General features: G+C 33.4%; 2 protein-coding genes across 8 annotated transcripts in view; one reads left to right on the plus strand and one right to left on the minus strand.

The window, feature by feature from the left end:
- Positions 1-3609, plus strand: part of LOC111371472 (sodium/hydrogen exchanger 1-like) — a 7422-nt gene extending 3813 nt beyond the window's left edge. For all 4 annotated transcript variants that reach the window (XM_022993483.1, XM_022993485.1, XM_022993484.1 and 1 more), the window contains 8 exons: positions 120-166; positions 597-663; positions 795-895; positions 1020-1121; positions 1452-1590; positions 1678-1740; positions 2356-2439; positions 2982-3609. In XM_022993483.1, coding sequence (XP_022849251.1) covers positions 120-166; positions 597-663; positions 795-895; positions 1020-1121; positions 1452-1590; positions 1678-1740; positions 2356-2439; positions 2982-3389 — 1011 coding nt within the window. In that variant the 3' untranslated portion in view covers positions 3390-3609. The remainder of the gene's footprint in view (positions 1-119; positions 167-596; positions 664-794; positions 896-1019; positions 1122-1451; positions 1591-1677; positions 1741-2355; positions 2440-2981) is intronic.
- Positions 3610-3719: 110 nt separating this feature from the next.
- On the minus strand, positions 3720-8723 carry LOC111371473 (vesicle-associated protein 2-2). Of its 4 annotated transcripts, none has more exons than XM_022993489.1 (10): positions 8650-8722; positions 8456-8521; positions 7716-7776; positions 6467-6537; positions 6206-6287; positions 5762-5877; positions 5451-5636; positions 4815-5069; positions 4601-4678; positions 3720-4033 (listed from the first exon to the last, which is right to left on the minus strand). In XM_022993489.1, the coding sequence occupies exons 3-10, from the start codon at positions 7762-7764 to the stop codon at positions 3920-3922; spliced, it is 951 nt and encodes a 316-aa protein (XP_022849257.1). In that variant the 5' UTR covers positions 7765-7776; positions 8456-8521; positions 8650-8722; the 3' UTR covers positions 3720-3919. The 4 variants fall into 4 exon arrangements, with proteins under 4 accessions (XP_022849257.1, XP_022849258.1, XP_022849256.1 ...); XM_022993490.1 differs by having other exon boundaries at positions 8456-8483; positions 8650-8701; XM_022993488.1 differs by having other exon boundaries at positions 6467-7776; positions 8650-8723.
- Positions 8724-19026: the final 10303 nt, after the last annotated feature.

Here is a 19026-nt window from a genome sequence, read left to right on the forward strand (position 1 = left end):
CCCCCCCCCCCCCCCCCCCCCCTTTCTCCCTCCCACTTTCTCTGGGAGGTTTCTTGTGAGTTTAAGCTTCTCAATTCTTCTGAACTGTGTAATTTGTCACATTTTTTCATCTGCTGCAGGCTGGATTGCTTAGTGCATATGTCATAAAGAGGCTCTGCTTTGGAAGGTTTGTGAGGATATCCATACACGTAATTTTGTTCTCAGCCTTAGTTAAGTTGAAGTTGATACTTGTTATCTTCTTTTCCCATCAAATTTAAGTTTGCACTAGAGTTCAAAAATGTTCTTAGGTCTTGTAATTTTTCAACAAAATCATTAAGTTTTTGTGCGCCAGATATGTGAATTTTTATTTTCGATTGAATCAGTTCAAGTCAGATAAGGGTCTATAGGCCAACTTTCTGAACCTGAATGGGTCAGATATGTGCGTATTCCATATTACCACTCTACCACATAATGAATTTACAAATTGCAAGAGGTTTTCATTAATGTTCTGATTGATTGTCTTGATATGTTAAAAGAAACCTTTTGTTAAGATAAAGGCTGATTCTGCACCAGTTTTGTTCTCTAATTTCTGTGACTAATTATTTGATAAACTACAGGCATTCCACAGATCGTGAGGTTGCCATTATGATGCTTTTGGCATATCTTTCATACATGCTTTCCGAAGTAAGTATTCTGGACTACTTTTAAGGAGCTTATAGAAGTTGGCATTCTTCTTCGGTAACTTGTAAGAGGCTTTTACCAAGTGTTCTTATTTAACAAGTGAACCTTTTCCTTCTGCCTGATACGTTGTGCAGTTATTTAATTTAAGTGCTATTCTCACTGTGTTCTTTTGCGGGATTGTGATGTCACATTACACCTGGCATAATGTCACCGAGAACTCAAGAATCACGACCAAGTATGGCGTTACCTTATCTTAACATAAAATTTTAGAATACATTGTTGCTTATGACGCTTCCCAAACCTCAAGTCACATACTAATTGATGTTTTTTATTGATTTGTATCTTCAACTATTCTGCAGGCACACCTTTGCCACATTGTCATTTGTTGCTGAAATATTCATATTTCTTTATGTTGGCATGGATGCTCTGGACATTGAGAAGTGGCATTTCGTAAGTAGCAGGTATGCTCCTCCTTCTAGGGTTCTAATGGTCAGAAACCACTCCTCTCTTTTTTATGATCTTTGAATGCTGCCTCTGCTTCTGTGGCAACTGCTAATGTCTCCTATTAGAGGCTCTTTAAAGATAACTTCTGCCTATGGTAAAGAAGAGAGGAAGTACTATCCTATTAGAGGCTTGGCTGTGCTTTGATATAGATTCTAATTCTGAATAAATTGTTCTTATAAATAATGGGTCTCTACTTTTCTTTGGATGTAGTGAAATTGGCCCCCAATACAAGAAGGGATTTTGTATACTATTTGGTTAGAATTATTAACTATTTTGTTTGTTGTCAGCCCAAAGACGTCAATTTCTGTCAGTGGAGTTCTATTGGGATTGGTTTTGGTTGGACGAGCAGCCTTCGTTTTTCCTCTATCATTCCTGTCTAACTTGACCAAGAAGTCCCCATCTGAGAAAATCGACTTTAAGAAGCAAGTACGAGCTCAAAAATTATCATTTCAATTGTACATCACCCTTCATTTGTTTTGGCGATCTAACAATGCTCCCATTTGTGATTTGCAGATTACAATATGGTGGGCTGGTCTTATGCGCGGTGCTGTTTCGATTGCTCTTGCTTATAAACAGGTAAATAATTAGCTACGACTATTTCAATGAAATATGATGGTTTTTGCCCCCTTTATCAGAAAGTGCATTCACAGTATTTTGAACAGTACGGAATTTATCAACACTTATGTCGCCTAAAACTGGAAGTATGAAAGTGAAGTAAGAAATATATGGAGGTGTTGACTGACACTTGAACAATTTTTTTGAAGTGTGAAAAGAATCGGATCAAACTATTGTTGGTATTGGTTCTATCACTCTACATGGAACTACTTGGTTCTTTTTGTAGAATTTTTGTTGGTACTCTGTTTGTTTTGATCCAGTTCATTTCTCGTTTGGACAGAGCCGTTGATTTTGAATTGTTCATTAAAAATATTTGCAACTGAAAATAATTTTAACCACCAAGGATTCATATTAAACACATTAAATTTAAAAATAACAAGTCATTAATTAATCCTAGTTATCAAAATATTATGTTCAAGTCCTTTTACCTTCTTCAAGATTCACAAACAATTCTATGACCTTTGCATAGCTTGATATTACTGCCTATTGACGTGTTACGGGAATGAATAAAGGGGTGATTAGTTTGTATTACATATGTAGGAATAATCGAGCTAATTTTGAATTTCATCGATGCAGTTTACAAGTTTGGGACACACCAATGTACGAGAGATTGCCATCATGATTACCAGTACCATAACAGTTGTTCTTTTCAGCACTGTGGTAAGATATCTCAAGCTTCTAAAAACTGCTTTGTAGGATATACAATTTGGGTCAGCATGTGGGAAGAGTTAGTCTCTTAAGAAAAGGAAAGGAAGAAAGTCAACAATAAAAGAGTAGTGAGACTTTCTTTGGAAATTCCACCATCCTCATTTATAAAATTCCACATAGTGCAATCCAAAATGTTTGAACTACCTCGTCTACTGATACATGCACATTTTTTAAATTGATAGTTCCAAGACTTGAATGCTGGACCTTTGCATGCTCAATAATCTAAGGAATTTAGCCCTGGTGTGGTTTTGATAAAAAATATACTTCTAATAGATTTTGATAAAAGTTGATGAAATATGTGGTTGAAAAATTGATAAAAGTTGCGAGTCCCAGAATATGTGTGGTTGAAATGAGTTTGTGAATAAGAAATGGGGGCCAAACAAGGGCTTATTCTCTCATTCTTAAACTTTTAGATGATGTGGTTCAACATACATGACGTATACTTCATTTATTGTCATAGGATATGAACATTTGGCCTTTTTCTGTCTATGCAGGTGTTTGGCTTGATAACTAGACCTTTGGTGAGGTTCTTACTGCCTTCATCAAAACCATTAGCCAGTATGAATTCATCGGAGCCAATTACCCCGCATTCCGTCACAGTGCCACTTCTAGGCGATGAGCAGGATTCCTTAACTGATCTATACGGACAAAACATAACAAACGGGCAGGCTTCAGAAGCTAGTGGAGTTGGCCAAAATGTGCCCCGTCCGAACAGTTTACGGATGCTCTTAACAAGACCCACTCGTACTGTCCATTATTATTGGAGAAAATTCGATAATTCTTTCATGCGTCCCGTTTTTGGGGGTCGTGGTTTTGTTCCTTTCGTACCAGGCTCACCAACCGAGAGAAGCCTGCATCGTTTCCCTGAAGAACTCGAACAAGCTGCTAGAACACTGAATTAGATAATTTGCCCGGTGTACATAATCAGTTTTTGGCTTTCATTTGTTTATATCTGTGCTTATCCTTTTTTTTTGAAAAAATAGGATTCTATTTACTTTCGTTATTTCTTATGAAATCATGCTTTTTATAACCCTTTTTCTGGGCGCTAGTCCGAAATTATTTTACAGAGAGAATTTGTATTTAATATTCTAGTGCCGAATTGGAAAAATTGGGTGAATAGTCTTTAGCTTCTCGTTTTAATGTCTTTTTCTTGCTTATTAGGCTTGCATTTTCTACATTCTTAAAACACACTCTCAAAACAGAAAATTGAAAATGAATTTAAAACTCGAAACTAAATCGAAACGCAAACCAAATGGGGCCTTACATTCTTGCTTTATTCAACGAACTAGTTCTCTTTACATTTATGTTGAAGATTTCTATCATTGAAGATCGCAGTACGAAAGAAGGGCATGGTGATCCACCCATTAGTATGCTAATATCACTACACGAGCATTTCTAAATAGTTACAGCAACAACTGCATAAACTCTTGTACTATGCACGCAATAAGAATCCAACAATCAGACTAATAAGCGCGACCATGCAAACGAACAAGGGGGGAAAACCAACTTGAACTTTTCTTGTACCAGTCTTTCTCCTCAACGTTACCTATGAAGATCAGGTGTTATAGAAAGATTAAGTGACAACATTGTTGAATTAAAGCCCCCGACTAGATTTCATCTAAGCTTACAAAAAGGAAAAGTTAGTTTTAAGTAACTTTTTGTCATTAGACATGTCTAATTATGTTACATTTTTCTTGCATGTTTAGGAAAAATTATAAGTTCTTTATAATCACGCGTATACAATAGGTACCTACTTATTATTCACACATTCTGTGGGACCCATTACTCCTTTTTTGTTATGATCTCATTATAATTTCTTCCAAACAAGCAAAAGAAAATAAAATTACTTATTAGCATTTGAAAACTTTGGCCAATACTTAAGAGCCGTCACTTGGATCAATGACCTAAACCATCCTCGTGTAGTTCATGACGGTAATGTTAGTATATAAAAGAACATTACCCCAAAAAAAGAAATGAATATTATCTCTCATATATTCGATACCCATTCAACCATTACGAGAAAGTAGGGAGAGCAATCAAGGAACATAGCATGCGGTTATCCTATATATAATAAAAAAAGGTGAAAATACGATAAAGAAGTGAAGTCACTAACCAACTCTTGCTTTAATATTTCCTTCTCATGAATGGTGCTGCTCCTTTCTTCTTTTAGCTTCGAGATGGTATCTTGGGCCTGAAAAGATTCGCAGATCAAAATTTTTGTCATCATCGTAATATTATTTGCATATACTTCCTAAGATTAAAATATATGCAGCCCCAAAATTGCCTAGCACCCCCAAATTTTTATATGACATGGTAAAGAAACTGACCTCAATAAGTTTTGAATCCAAGGCAGTCATTTTTGATTTCAGCTCCTCAATATCATTTGTGAATTTCAACTTTGTTTCTTCCACATCCTTCACTTGTCTTGATTCATCGTAAGTGTCTGGCTTAAAATCTTTGTCCTTGTCAGGTTTAAGCTTATCTTTCCTAGCAGGGACAGACTTCACATCTTCCACAACATTGGGCAATATATGATCTTCTGTGTGTGAAATAATCTTGGCATCCTTAATGTTCTTAACAAGCTGCATAAAAGAGGGGGTACTTTACAATTGGATCAGGTCAATAGGGGGAAGATTCTACAATATGATCAGAGATATTTCGTAAAGAAAAACAGTCCGTGAGTTCAGACTTTGGAATGGGAATGTAACTACCACTTATTCTGCAATTATACTTTAAAAATTTGTATAGTTTCACAAACATGAACGAAAACTAGAGAAGGGTGGTGAACGTGTGAAATACAGCTGCATGTTGCACAACCAATAGCACAATGTTATAAAATAAAACAATTAACAAGGAATTTTCATCAAATTTAGATGGCAGGCAAGCAGTGAAAGCATCCTGAATGTTGGCACTTGGTATCAATCACATAATGCTAGAACAAAAATCATGTTAAAATTTCTTACCGTCTGTGAAGAGGGTAAATTTTCAGCTCTACTCTGCAATTTGTCTTTCGGTACTGAAGTGTCAATAGATGGTTGTTCATGCTTCAAAATTCCATCAACAGGCAGCAACATGGGAGAATGGGGTGGGCTAGTAAGAACAACCCTAAGCTTGGTCTCTTCAATATATTTATCACCATCTTTTACAAACTGCCACGAAAAAAAAATAATTATTAAATACTAAGGGCAATCCACAGAAAATATTCCGACGTTAGTTGTGAAACACAAGATAAATGGCAGATATTTATTGAAAATTCACTTTAGAGCAATAGTACCATGCCAGACGTAATCTCCTCTTCTGCTGTGCCATACGGAACAATTGTATGCTGAATCAGGAATTTATCCTTGCATTGCATATCATCAGGAGCAGATTTTTGTGCTTGCATGGTGACTACATCACCAAGAAGGTAAATATTAGGAAAGTCTCTAAAATCCTCAGGATCATACTACAGATAGTCAAAGCAGCAGTCAAGCAACATGCTAAACATGTGATTTTAATAGCCAAAATGTCAGAGGTTGTTAGACTGTCGGCATCGATACTAGATTTTGTTAATTTGCCCATGATACGTGATTAATGATGATATTGCATCACAAAATAATGATAAAAATCAGCTTTTAAAACTAATTTGCCAGGTTTTGTAAAGAAACTACATTAAACATAATTATTTACTGAGACAACGTGAAGTTGGATAGTATGCAACAAGGACACACTTGGATACCTATAAAATCACATGTTGAATTTGGCTTGATTAAGCCTACATTAGGGCGCACACAATACTTCTTGGGTGACGTAGTCTTCACCTGCAAAATAAATTATATTAGCCAATTCCCCAGTCTCTGGAGACCATGTTAAATTAACCATTTCCGTAATCAAAAGAAGGAAAGGTTTCTGATCGGACTACCATACAACTAGACAGACTTTAAATCCTTTTCGGAGAAATTACATCATGATCGTGTACTGCAAGATCAAAGTTACTTACCTTGAAAGCTACGTATTGATCACTGAGATTGGTAAGGTGAACAGAGCATGTACTCTGTTTCTTCACCTCAACTAAAGAAGGAGAAGGGAATGTGAGACTTGAGCTATTGCAGATATAAATTATATAGATATTACAATGATAAATCATTTAAACAGCACATATATTTTACATACATATTACATTTATTAATCATTTAAACAGTGTGAATACGTGATGAAATTGATGAAGAGAGGAAGCAAAAGTAGATAATAAAGCCATTCCCTGGTTCCTCGAACAAAAAGAAGAAAGATAAAGAATATGTGATATGGACTGCAAAAACCCGATCAACAGAATTACAGATGCAATAATCTCATAATCAGCGAGAGATCTTTTTCATTATCTCACTAAGGACAGAACCATAATTTGAGAAAAGAACCAGGATTCTTTCTCAAAATAGCACAGTTAGATAGCTACTATGTGCATTTATTACGTTTAGAAAGGTAAGGTAAAAAAGGGTGTGGGAAATTATTGCATATTTCATGCGCAGAAGAGCAAGTAGGAGGCGAAAAATGCAACCCTAAAAGAAACTTGTGAAATGTATTAAAAGGCCATATTCCTCTAGACGGTGCTTCAAAATTAAACTTATGTACGTCTCCCACAAAAGATCATGATTCTGTCATATATCCTACTACAGCTAAAATAACTATATAAATTCACCTCCACAAAGTTTCCACTTGGGATCAATTTATAGACCTCGTATGACCAGACCAGTTAGAACTTTGGGAGGCATGCAATGACAAGAGTCCTGAGCCATGACACTCAGTAGCTGTCATCAGAAGGCATGCATTTTATGATCATTCCCAAGTATTTATTGACGTAAAATGATACTATCCTAGTACTCTTGAATTCCAGGATGCCAAGCTTACTGCATGGAATTGGGAATTGTATTTGGAGTTAAAAAAATTTCTGTTTGAATCCCAATGCAAATGCTCTATAATTTCCATTCAGAAGATTCTACTTATGCGACCTAACATGGTTTAAATCTATTGAAGACAACGCAGCTACAATACTGAGACAACTTAAAAGGAGCTTCTTGTTTTCAAATAGAATACTAATCAATGAAACTATAGTGATATCATTAAATGTATGGCATACACCTAGATTCGGATGCAACATGATGCATTCATTAACATAACCGAAGGCCAAAAACCATACAATGATACACTTATCCAAATCAATCCAAGCAGCATCGCTGCACAATTTCACTTACATATGAAATTGAGTTCACGGGGATGAATGTCAACTAGACGGCCACTCATGATTTTTCTAGCCTGAGATAGTGAATGAAGAAAAAAAAAATCAAGGCACCAATAAGTTTCAAATAAAATATAATGAATTGACAAGAACAACCATAATATCAACACATTTTTTACCATATTTTCTCAACTATTTAGAGGTATATGGTTGGAATAAGTACAGGGAATAAGATATAAGTCAAACTAAAAGTAACAAAAACACACTGGAAAATCATGTAATTTCCCCCTCTCACATCACAATTTCTTGTATAACTCTGGATAAATTAAATGCAGCTTTTACCCTGCCAAAATTATTGCACATCGTGCAGTAGTAATTGTGCCTTGTCTCAAATAGAATCTGATAGATGAATTTCCATTCTTATGTCTTGATCCACAGAAGGTGTTCGCAACCTATTCTCAATTAACTACTTCATCACCAGGAATTCCCCTCAAGCACTATCAGTTTTGGCTGATTTCTAGAATCCTAGGGCCATGCTAGTGCTGAAGTGATGCTCCGCCTCAGAATCAGAGCCTAAAAATGAATCTTTTCGAGCAACGTGACATCCCTCCAAAAGAACGTACAACGACTTATGAACGATGTACAATACATCACGGTCGGCGTAATTAAGCAACACTACACGAACCTGTTAACTTACACGCAAACACACTTACACATATACAGAGATACAATAAAAAAAAAAAAAAAAAAACTTACTCGAATTGAGATATTTTCTGAACCTTGGCTTTGGTTGGGAAAAAAAGTATAGAGAAAGTAAGTGAACTGTAAAAAAAATAAAATCATAACTAGGCACTATATAGCAATGGAAACCATGGCCATCGTGTAGAATTTAAGCGACTGTGTGTGTGAGAGAGAGAGAGAGAAGGAAGGAGATGATAGCATCAGATTACCTGCAGTAGAAAACGCAGAAGTTTGTACAGTGGCTGTGAAGTCTATGTACCAGCGGATGTAACAATGTTGTTTAATTATAAGCAAATTCTTTTGGGTTTCTATTTTATTTTATTTTTTATTTTTTGCGAGGGGAAAGCCGACTGAGTGCATTAACAATGAAAGCATTTTCTTGTAAAAATAAAATTTAAAATTATTTTCTAGGCATTTTAAATATAGAATTTCATAAACACGAGTATATCTATAGGTGAAATAACTTTTAGGAATAGTGAGATATTGATTAAAGCAAATGAATCCATAAAATATAGAATAATGCTATTTGTAGTGAAAATTATCAGCAGTCGCCTTATGTGACGTACACTTAACAGTTTTTTATTTGATATATAATTCAAAAAATAACTATCATATCTATATATCAAATATCAAATTGTCAAGTGTATGCTGCATAGGACGACTACTGACAGTCTTCACTACGAATAACATTACTCTAAAATATATGGTCAAAGGGTGAATAAAAATTGTGGTTGAAAATAAAGATTAACCAACTTTTAAGTGAACAAAAATTTTACGTAACAAACATTAAAAATAAAAATCAATTTATTAATTCCTCGCCACTTTTTGCAACCCTGTCCCTCCTTGTTTCTACATGATTTTTACGATGTCATTCGAAAGTGATATTTAAGCTTAAAAACGCGAACTTTAAGTTGGCAATTTTATACAATTATTTCATGGAGAACTATGGTCACATTTTTCTAATTTCTATTTTTTAATTTCCATAATGAAATAGCCACACACACAAAAAAAAGGATTTTTATTTTCATCCCAAATTATATTTTAAAAAAGACTGTATAATATTAAAAATCAGAATTTTAGTAAATTTTGATAAATATTGAAAAAATATGAAGTTGAAAAATTGATAAAAGTTATGAGTCACTTTAAATGAAATATTTATATCTAGCATCAATCGGCGTGACCAGTTAGATTGATGCAATTAAATAAATCATGTGACGTTATTTTTAAATGAATTTATATTTAATGTCATTTATTGCCAATTAGACGTGTGTTTAATATTGGTGAGCTTGAATAACATTACTCCATTAAATGTTGTAGCCTCTATTTGGTTTTACTATTGACTTTAATTTAATTTCTTTTTATCAATTTTTTAAGTGAAAACGAACATGAAGTACAATACATTTCAGCATTGGACAAAACATGTCCCAATCTTGGAAAGTACATCTGTTTTTCAAAATGGTTGTAAACTCATTGAAGCAATGATCCTGCAAAAATTCGCACAACATGATTGTGCAAACTAAGGTTTAAAGATGGCACGAGTTAGACATTCAATAGAGCTTTGGCACCTAAAGTAAAGGTGTCGACATATGTTCTCGTTGCCCCCTTCAGTACTCAAGTCTGCAATGGTAAAGGAATGTAGAAGGCGTTGACCTAAATAATGTAATGAACAATAATTACATATATATGGTGCATTGTGATGTAATTTTAGAAGGATGTTGACATCTGTAAGGACTGGGACTCCAAGTAGGGTTAAAGTCTTAGCCTTGTTTTGGCAATTGTTTATATCATTAAATACTATCCACTTATCTTTCATTTATTTTACTTGCTTTTTAATCTCACATTTTTGGGACCTGCTACTTATAATTAATTAAAATTTTTGACAAACATGCATTTAGTCGAGGTCTGTTAAGACTATGGTAATACTGTCTTAGTAGGATTAGGATACACCGGAGGTCGTATTCTTGATCTAGCCATGTTGTGATGTGTGAGGAAGGTAGCTACAAGCATCGGCCGATTGCCTCACGCTTAGTTTGATGTCACTTATTGAGAGCACTAGACGGGCGACCTGGGGACGGGAGGTTAAGAAGGTCAAAGTAAGTCCTATTGTGGGTTTGGAGGAGATCTTTTGGAGCTTGGGTTTGAGCATGATAAAATATAAGTTATTAATTAATTAATTGACAGAATTTTATTGTTCATAGTTTGGCAAAATTTATAAACATTTACAGTATCCCTAATTTTTAATTATTTTTGAGTCTTATATATAGATAGGACAAGTGTCCAGAAGTTGCATGAACAAAGAGCTAACTGCAGCAAACTGCACTTGTAAGCACCGTAGAGGATATTGGCTTTGATATGTTAGTTCTCTGCGAAACGGTTGTACCAAAAAGTAGATGCACCTGCTTTGAATCTAAGGCTACGTTTGTGAATCTTCCTATTTCTTTTTCATTGCTTTTCCTTTACAGCAAGTTGCTCCTATAGGCACGACCCGCACCGTCCACGCACGGGCTGGGCCCAAACCACGACCGACCATAAAGGTTGGACGTGTTGGATACTGAGCTGGGCGGGCCAGTTTAACATCACTAACCATGCCACTTTTTACATCTATATCGTTTTTCACTTTTGTCCTAAATTTAAAATATTTTTTCTATTTTATTTATAAGGTTTCTTTATTATTTTTAAATTATTGTAGTCTTTATAAATTAATTATATTATAAAAATAACACGCCTTATTTGATACATTCTAGATTCTACGAAATCCCTATGTGGATAATAACGTGTCAGCAAAAGCCACGTGGACTTTGAGCAGAAAAGATATCGACAATCCATATATTCGTTGCTATGCTGGGTGAGTACAAGACTCCATTTGAATTCATCCTTACCGTTCTTATCATCTTTTGATAATCATGAGACACCACCTAGCGGGCGAACACTTACCTTCCAAACATGTTGGTGAAGCAAGCTTGTATATTTAAAGAAGAAATGTATATTTTATAAAGAAACAAGTTTTCAAGTCCTACAAATTAGCATATGATCCTTAAAGATTAAAAAAAAAGGAAGAAGAAAAGGAAAATCTCCAAGAATCAAATACTACAAGGAAAACCAAATACACTAGGAAACAAATACATGAAGGAAACCTACCAAAACCAAACCAAGGAGGCGCGACAGCCAAGGGGCGGACAATGCGTGGAGTTAGCATTACACTCCTCAATCCTTATTTCCCAAGATATCCTCTCTTATAAACACAGACACTCAGGCAGGGGCGGACCCTATAAGGGCCTATTGGGTGCTAACCCACATAATTTTGAGTCCACAATTTTAAGTTCTTAACCATAATTTTTACATAATTCTGTCTCGTCCCACTGAATCATTTTCATGGATCTGCCCCTGCACGTAGGTAAAAAGATAAAAATATGCAACTCTTGAACTCCAGTCAAATCTATGCTTACTTGTCTCCACCCTATTCGATTCTCGTATTACTTTGTATCGGCAATTGACTTTACCATCTAAGTACCAACGATGCCGCTCCTTTTCCCGGCTGTATGATTTTGGTGCTAACAGTTCATGGCCCACTGTGAAATTAATAGGTTGTCAGAAACATGGTTAAAGATCTGTTGACAAAAAAGTCCTGAAAATTTGAAAATTGATGTCAAAACTAATATTGATGTACAACTGATGCTTAAAAAGTTCAAAAAATTACAAATGACGATTTTAACTATTAGATCTACTCATTTACCAATTCCAAGCCAACTCCCAAAACCTCAATCTACATGTATAAATAAAAACATGCCAGATTACAACTGTCCAATTTTGAAAGGAAATATCATTTGTACAATATTTTCTTACAACATTGTTGACGATATTTGTAGGTGGCAAAAAAAGTTGGATGAGAAGAGAAATTATTTTTTGATCTGTCCAATAACAATGTGTTACGTGGCATGTTGTTAACAATGTTATCAAAAATATTGTACAGTATGATTCATTTTGAAGTGATCTCTGTAGAGCTAACCTCAACAGTCTATAGACTTATTGCATTTTTTTTTTAATACAAGCCCGTGTCTCGGTCTCTTACTTTCGCTTATATTATTGAATTTTCAATTTAAGATGCAATTCGAGTGACATCCTCATTGAGGATCGGCATGATTCTCCTCTAGGGTCGAGCAAGCCGTGATTAGGTTAAACTTATGTGACGTCAAGATGACCATAATTAACATTATAAAGCTCTACATCTACTCTGCATTTATCCCAACTCCCACACACCATATGCAAAGTGGATGTTTGAATTGGCTTGAATTAAAATCAAGTGGTAAAGATTTTATGGGTACTACAAAATATGTTGATAATAAATATAGTAGTAGTACGACATACAAAATGTATAATTAAAAATTAAAGTTTGACGAACTTAAATTACAAATGGAACCTCCATTTAAATAAATAATTTATAAATTCAATCAAAATCAAATATTAATTTTAATCATACATTCATAACTCATACTCATTATTATTTACATCTTCGTAAAATTCACTATTATTTCTCTTTATGAGTTTATTAGTTCTCTTTATCAATATTTATATATTTGCGAAACGAAGCCAAAGTTAAGAAGAATGCAAAAACACCCCGAATTTTGACACATCAAGCGCTAGCAGCCAGCACGCAAAATAGTGTCATAAAGCCACACTAACCCATTTATTATCGTTTCATTAATCATTAAACTTATACTTCCTTCATGCTTTACTCACTAAACTTTAAAATACTTTTAATTGGTCATCGAACTTCAACATGTTGCACTTAATCACCATGTGTTTGTAAGTCACTAGACTTTAAAATGCTTTCAGGTGATTATTGAACTTTAACATGTTAGAGTCTATCACTACTCATTCACCATGTGTTCACTAGTCACTGAACATATTTTTGTCTCGTTTTACTCACTAAATTTTAAAATACTTCTGTATGATCATCGAACTTCGTAACATTTCAGAGTAAAATTGATTTTTATGAGATTCAACCTTGATAAAAAGAAATAATAATAAACAAATATCGACTAGATTATGAGATTCTCAATCTAAGATGAGAATATTGATATTGGTTAAAATATATGCCCTTGTTTGGGCCACATTTTCCCTCCAATTTTAGAAGAAATAAAGCCGTTGAACGGCCCCACGTGACATGATATTTTTGACTTGCCTCTCACAATTGGTTTCGGGCAATATGCTCCAATGGTCAAGAATCTTATTTTCACTGTCCAAAAATGTGCAGCAAACAAGAATAATGTTTCTACCCATCAAAAGTTATGTTCAAGGGGAAAGAAAAATGGTAACTTCAAAGTAACATAAATCTTAATTTAAATTATAATCTTCCTTTACGTCAAGAAAAATAATAGAAATAAATTATTTCATTTCAATTGAGACTGTACACCCAAACCAAGAAAATAAAAAATTATATTTAGAACAAATAGTGAAATTTTTTATTTAGAGTCAATAATCTTAATAGGAAAGAATGGTTTTCATGTATGGTGTCTTATACTTTAAAATTTTCAATTTTTGAACAATTAGATTCAGTGAGTAAATTTCAGTGACCACTAAAAAGCATTTTAAAGCGAGTGAATAGACATGTTTGCATGTTTTCTATTCCTTGATCATATGTCAAGACTAACATATGAGACATACTCTGAATGCACATTTGGGCAGCTGGGTCGGACAAAGTATATAAAAAAAGTGTCGCATATACGTTCTAAATTAAGGCCCATTTGGCAGGGATATTAAAACCTGTTTCTGAGAGTGATAAATTATTTTTGAACATATTTGAATAATTTTTTAAAAGTATTTTGTCTTATTACAAGAAATTTTAGAGGAAGCTGACTTAAGCAAACTCTTCTATAAACAGACCCTAAGAATGTCGTGAGCTTCTTGGTTGTCATCAATCATTTAAGAAGTCTTGGTAATTATTTGGGTATTTCTGGTCAAAGATTCAATCTATTGACGCATCGAAATTTTTTTGTCAAAGCATTGAGCTTGTGTATGTATCTAAGATGTATTATTCGATTATAATCAATATAACGTTTTATTTATTTTATTTATTTATTTATTTATTTTTTGTTGATTTTCGTTACATTTGTGTTATAAATTAATGTTGTAATTTTCTCGTGTCTAGCATAATTATTGTTCAGCTTTAAGTGAGACAAATAGTTTCCTTACTTTCCTTCTTGCATTACGTTTCACCCTTCAGTTTTCATAGGGGAATTTTTTTTTTTTTTTTTACCAGATGCTCTGGCTGTTGAGATATATATATTTTTATGTAGTACAATTTACAAAAATTGAGACAGAAAATTTCCAGCACACATTAATTATTTAATGTTCTTCATCATTATTTTCATGCCTCTAGGTTATTTCGAAATGGACACATTATATTTAAAATTAAGCATCATTCGTAGGAATAATCCGTTTGTTTCACCCTCGACTTTTGTCCGCTGATTTTTATTTTTAAGTACGTTTAGCTGAGCCATAAAAAAAAGGAAGAAAAAAAGGTACTTTTTTGAAAACGAAGTTACAGATTTTCTTTAAGAAAGCAAGATTTTGAAGTAAAAGTTACTTTTACTTAGCTTTTGGCTAAGATTTTGGGCAACGAAAGTTGATTACTCTCACTTATTTTAGGCATAACTGGCGATGCTCGCAGTAGAATTTGAATTTAGTTGGATTTAAATCACTTGATAGAACGGTCTTAATTCTTACCTTTTTTTTTATCGTTACACTTTTCTTCTCTATCTATTACAGGATTCCCTTACCTCTTCTTTTGCGGTTAACCAAATTACTTGTACTGGGAATGCTAAGTTGTGTTTTCTTTAATTTGATGTGATTTACTAATATATAAGTTTCAAGTTTACAATTATGACCCCATTTGGTAGTGATTGATTTTTTGACTGTTATTTCACTATTTCAATCGTTATTTTTTACTTATTTACTCACATGTGGCATTCATTTTTCTCTCTAAAGATTAAAAAATCAATTCTCAAAATTATTACCAAACGGGCCCATATTCATATTTGCAGATTCTTGGATACATTTGAGCAGGCCAAACCCGTGACTGTAGAGAGTGTGTGAAATTGTGATGTAGCAATTTGCTCTCCCTGTCAATTCTGCTGTCACTGGAAAGTCGAAATTTGAGTCAGTTGGTGCTGATTCTCTCGATACCGTATTAAAGTTTTTATAGGAAAATATATTTGCATATCTAAAACTTCTCCCGAATTTTTTTTTCGATTGAATTTTGTTTCCTCGAATTTTATTTAAAGCTAAATCACTGGTAATTTCCTATACTCTTAAGGTTGTCCTGATTATTGATTTTGGCTTGCAATAGCATTTTCCGACTCCAACCATGCACATTAAAGGTCTGTTTGATTGTAAAGATGAAATTGAATTGAATTGAAAACGAATTTCAGAAAATTGATTTACCTAAAAATTGTTTTTCCTGAGAATTGTAAATTATTGTGTTTGATTGATATAATTTTCCACGTGGAAAATGTTGAAATTTTGAATTTTTTGGTGTTCGTTTGATCTTGTTTTTCATGAAAATTGTCAACTAAATGGATAATTTTTTTTTTACAATTGTTGATAGATTTTGTTTCCATTGCTAAAAAAAATCAAAAAATAAAAATGAAAAGCTGAAAAACCGAATTCCTACCAAAATGGTGGGAATTGATTTTCCACCATTTCGAGGAAAAGGCACATGTGTGGAGGAAAATGTGGAGATCAAATTCCCTAGAAAATTTAGCAATCAAACACCACGTTTTGGTGGAATATGGAAAATATTTTCCATAGAAAATATATCCAATCAAACATGGCCTAAATGAAAATGTAAATGCTGAGTTAATCTGAGTACTGTTCCAAATCAACTGATTACAGAATGAGCCTAAAACTCGTTTTCAACAAGTCAAGGTTGATTGCAGGTAGTTGAAGATCTAAAGAAATTAAATCCTTTCATATTTAAAACCGGGCATTAGTATTTTATGTTTACCCGTCTTTCTTCTAACTGAGATCGAACCACTCTTATGTACACGAACATCTTGAGGTCTACGGAAAATATGTCTAGATCACCTCATTTAATTTATCTTCAATCGGAGCCACCTTTTCCATTTGTTATCTTATCCATTTTAGTATAAAAGAAAAATATAATTTGCATATTATGGTATTTCACGATTTTAGTCATCGATCTTGAGTATGATGGGTTTCTTTGTGATATTTGATGGACAACTGTCTTCCGTATTTAGGTCGAAGTTGTCATGGAGCTCGAGGAGGAGTTTAGGATCGGTGTGGAAGAAGAAAGTGCCCTGAGTATCACAACCATTCAAGAGCAGTTGATATGATTGATAAACTCGTAGAGAAGAAGACAAGAAATGATTTATCGACATAGGTTTGATAGTAAAGTGTCCCTTTCATCTTTCTTTGTCTCGTTAGATCAAAAAAAATATTGAAAATAATTCATGCAACTAATCCAAAGACCAAAAGTTCTTAAAAAACTCATTCCTCACCCACTTCGCTTAAAAATCTTTCTTTACAAGAACTCAAGATTGAAGGCGGACTTATTGGCTAATATATAAAAATCTAATGCCACCAAAATTGAACGAAGACTTCAAAGAACCAGCATTTTAAAATATGAGGAATGTCAAACGAACATAATGTTTGACACAAAGGATGATACCACACTCACAGTTGAGGAGTGGGTCTCGCGCAAATAAAATAATGCCGACTTCCATGTGAGTGTATTGTGTCAACCAATATGTCAAACTTTGTTGTAATGTAGCATGGTTGTTAAAATAATCCTTTTAATGACATGCAGATTATTAGAACATGTTGCGCTAATGTGGATTGAGTCGAAAAAGATTGCCACATAAACTAAAATAAATGATATCTGCAAAAGTTCATATTCAATGCAATATATTTAGGACTATATCAAGTCGACATGACAAGAAATAAATAGATTTGTTCGATCTACTCTATTTAGACATTAAGCCCCTTTTTTACGACTATTAAAAAAAGTGTTTATTTATTTATTTTCTTTTCAAGAAAATGAGTTTTAAAATAGTAATTTTTTGAAAAATGTGCGATTGAAAATGTTTTAATATAAAAAAGAGTTTTATAAAAGTTGTTGTCAAACATTATATATATCGAAAGTCTTTCTAATTAAGATATCACCTAAATTGCAATCCACCGAATTCAATAGAGATTCTTCTTCTATTATTATTATTATTATTATTAGTAGCATTTTCTTTGGACTAAAAACGTTGGAAACTAAGCATGTTTGTTGTGTAATCAAACTTGGACCGTTTAATACATTAAAACGAGAATGAATATCCACGTATCAATGCAATAAAATATATAATGTTTCATCATGTTTGGTTAAGGGGGCTGTCCTCAATATAGAGTTCTATGGATTTTAAAACTCCATATAAATTGAGGTGACCTCAATTCAGATTTAAATATAATTCATTAAAATATAGGTGTCCTCAATCTAGACTTTTAGAAATATTTATAAATTTAGGTGTCCTCAACTTAGATTTTAATAGGTAAATTAGAAATTTACGTGTCCTCAATAACTACTTGATTTAAAATGATTTCATTAATTAGATAAATTTTGATAGATTTTAAAAGATTTCAAGCTAAAAGTATAAATACCAAAAATATGTAACAATTATATCCCAACCCCACAAATTTCAAGACTTTTCTCGCCTGCAAATTTGTCGCCCTCTCCCTCTCTGGTGAAAAGGTTTTTCTTCTTCTTCTTCTCCTCCCTATCTCGCATCCCTCTGTCATGAACAGATCAATTTTTATTGAATTTATCAATTTTCTGACTTGCTAGTTTCACCAATGGCCATTAATTTCCCACATATTCTGACTTGTTAATTTCACCAATGGCCGTCAATTGATTTTTTATTCTGACATGTTAATTCTGGATTTTTCTTATTTAATATACTACAGATTTTTTCCATGTGTAAGTAATTAAGAGTTACGAAATATAGTTATAATGACATACACATTCATTGAAATCTATTTTACCATGAATTTTACCCAAATCGATGAGAATCTATAAAATCCATTGAAATCTATAAAAATCCATGAAAATCAATTAAAATCTACAAAATAGAAATTCATTCAAATCTTATGAAATCTATCAAATTCCATACAATCCATGAGAATTTATAAATATTAACAAATCTACTAAATTCTGAGTTGAGGACACCCCCGTAAGTAAATAAGAGTTTGTTTGACATTGATTTTTTTAAAATTATTTTCAACTATATATATACCAAAAAAAAAAAAATGTTGCATCAAATGGGCTCTTAATATTTTACATGAGACCTAAATTCGAATTCCTTTATTACTCTTTATTTTTTTTTATGCCCAGATGTCCACCTTACAGCGACTAATTCTGAGGTTTACGATCTAGCCCCTCTTCACGCAGACCAGGTAAACTGCGGATTGTGTCCCAAACTAGTCAGGGTCCAAGAGCTCCCAACTGAACTGCCAAAGTACCGAACGAGTCCTTTATTGCTCTTTATTAATTACAAGCTGGATGCATGATCCAGCGCACTTATATA

Source organism: Olea europaea, chromosome 22 (genome assembly GCF_002742605.1).
Source record: "Olea europaea var. sylvestris chromosome 22, O_europaea_v1, whole genome shotgun sequence".
Classification (NCBI taxonomy): domain Eukaryota; kingdom Viridiplantae; phylum Streptophyta; class Magnoliopsida; order Lamiales; family Oleaceae; genus Olea; species Olea europaea.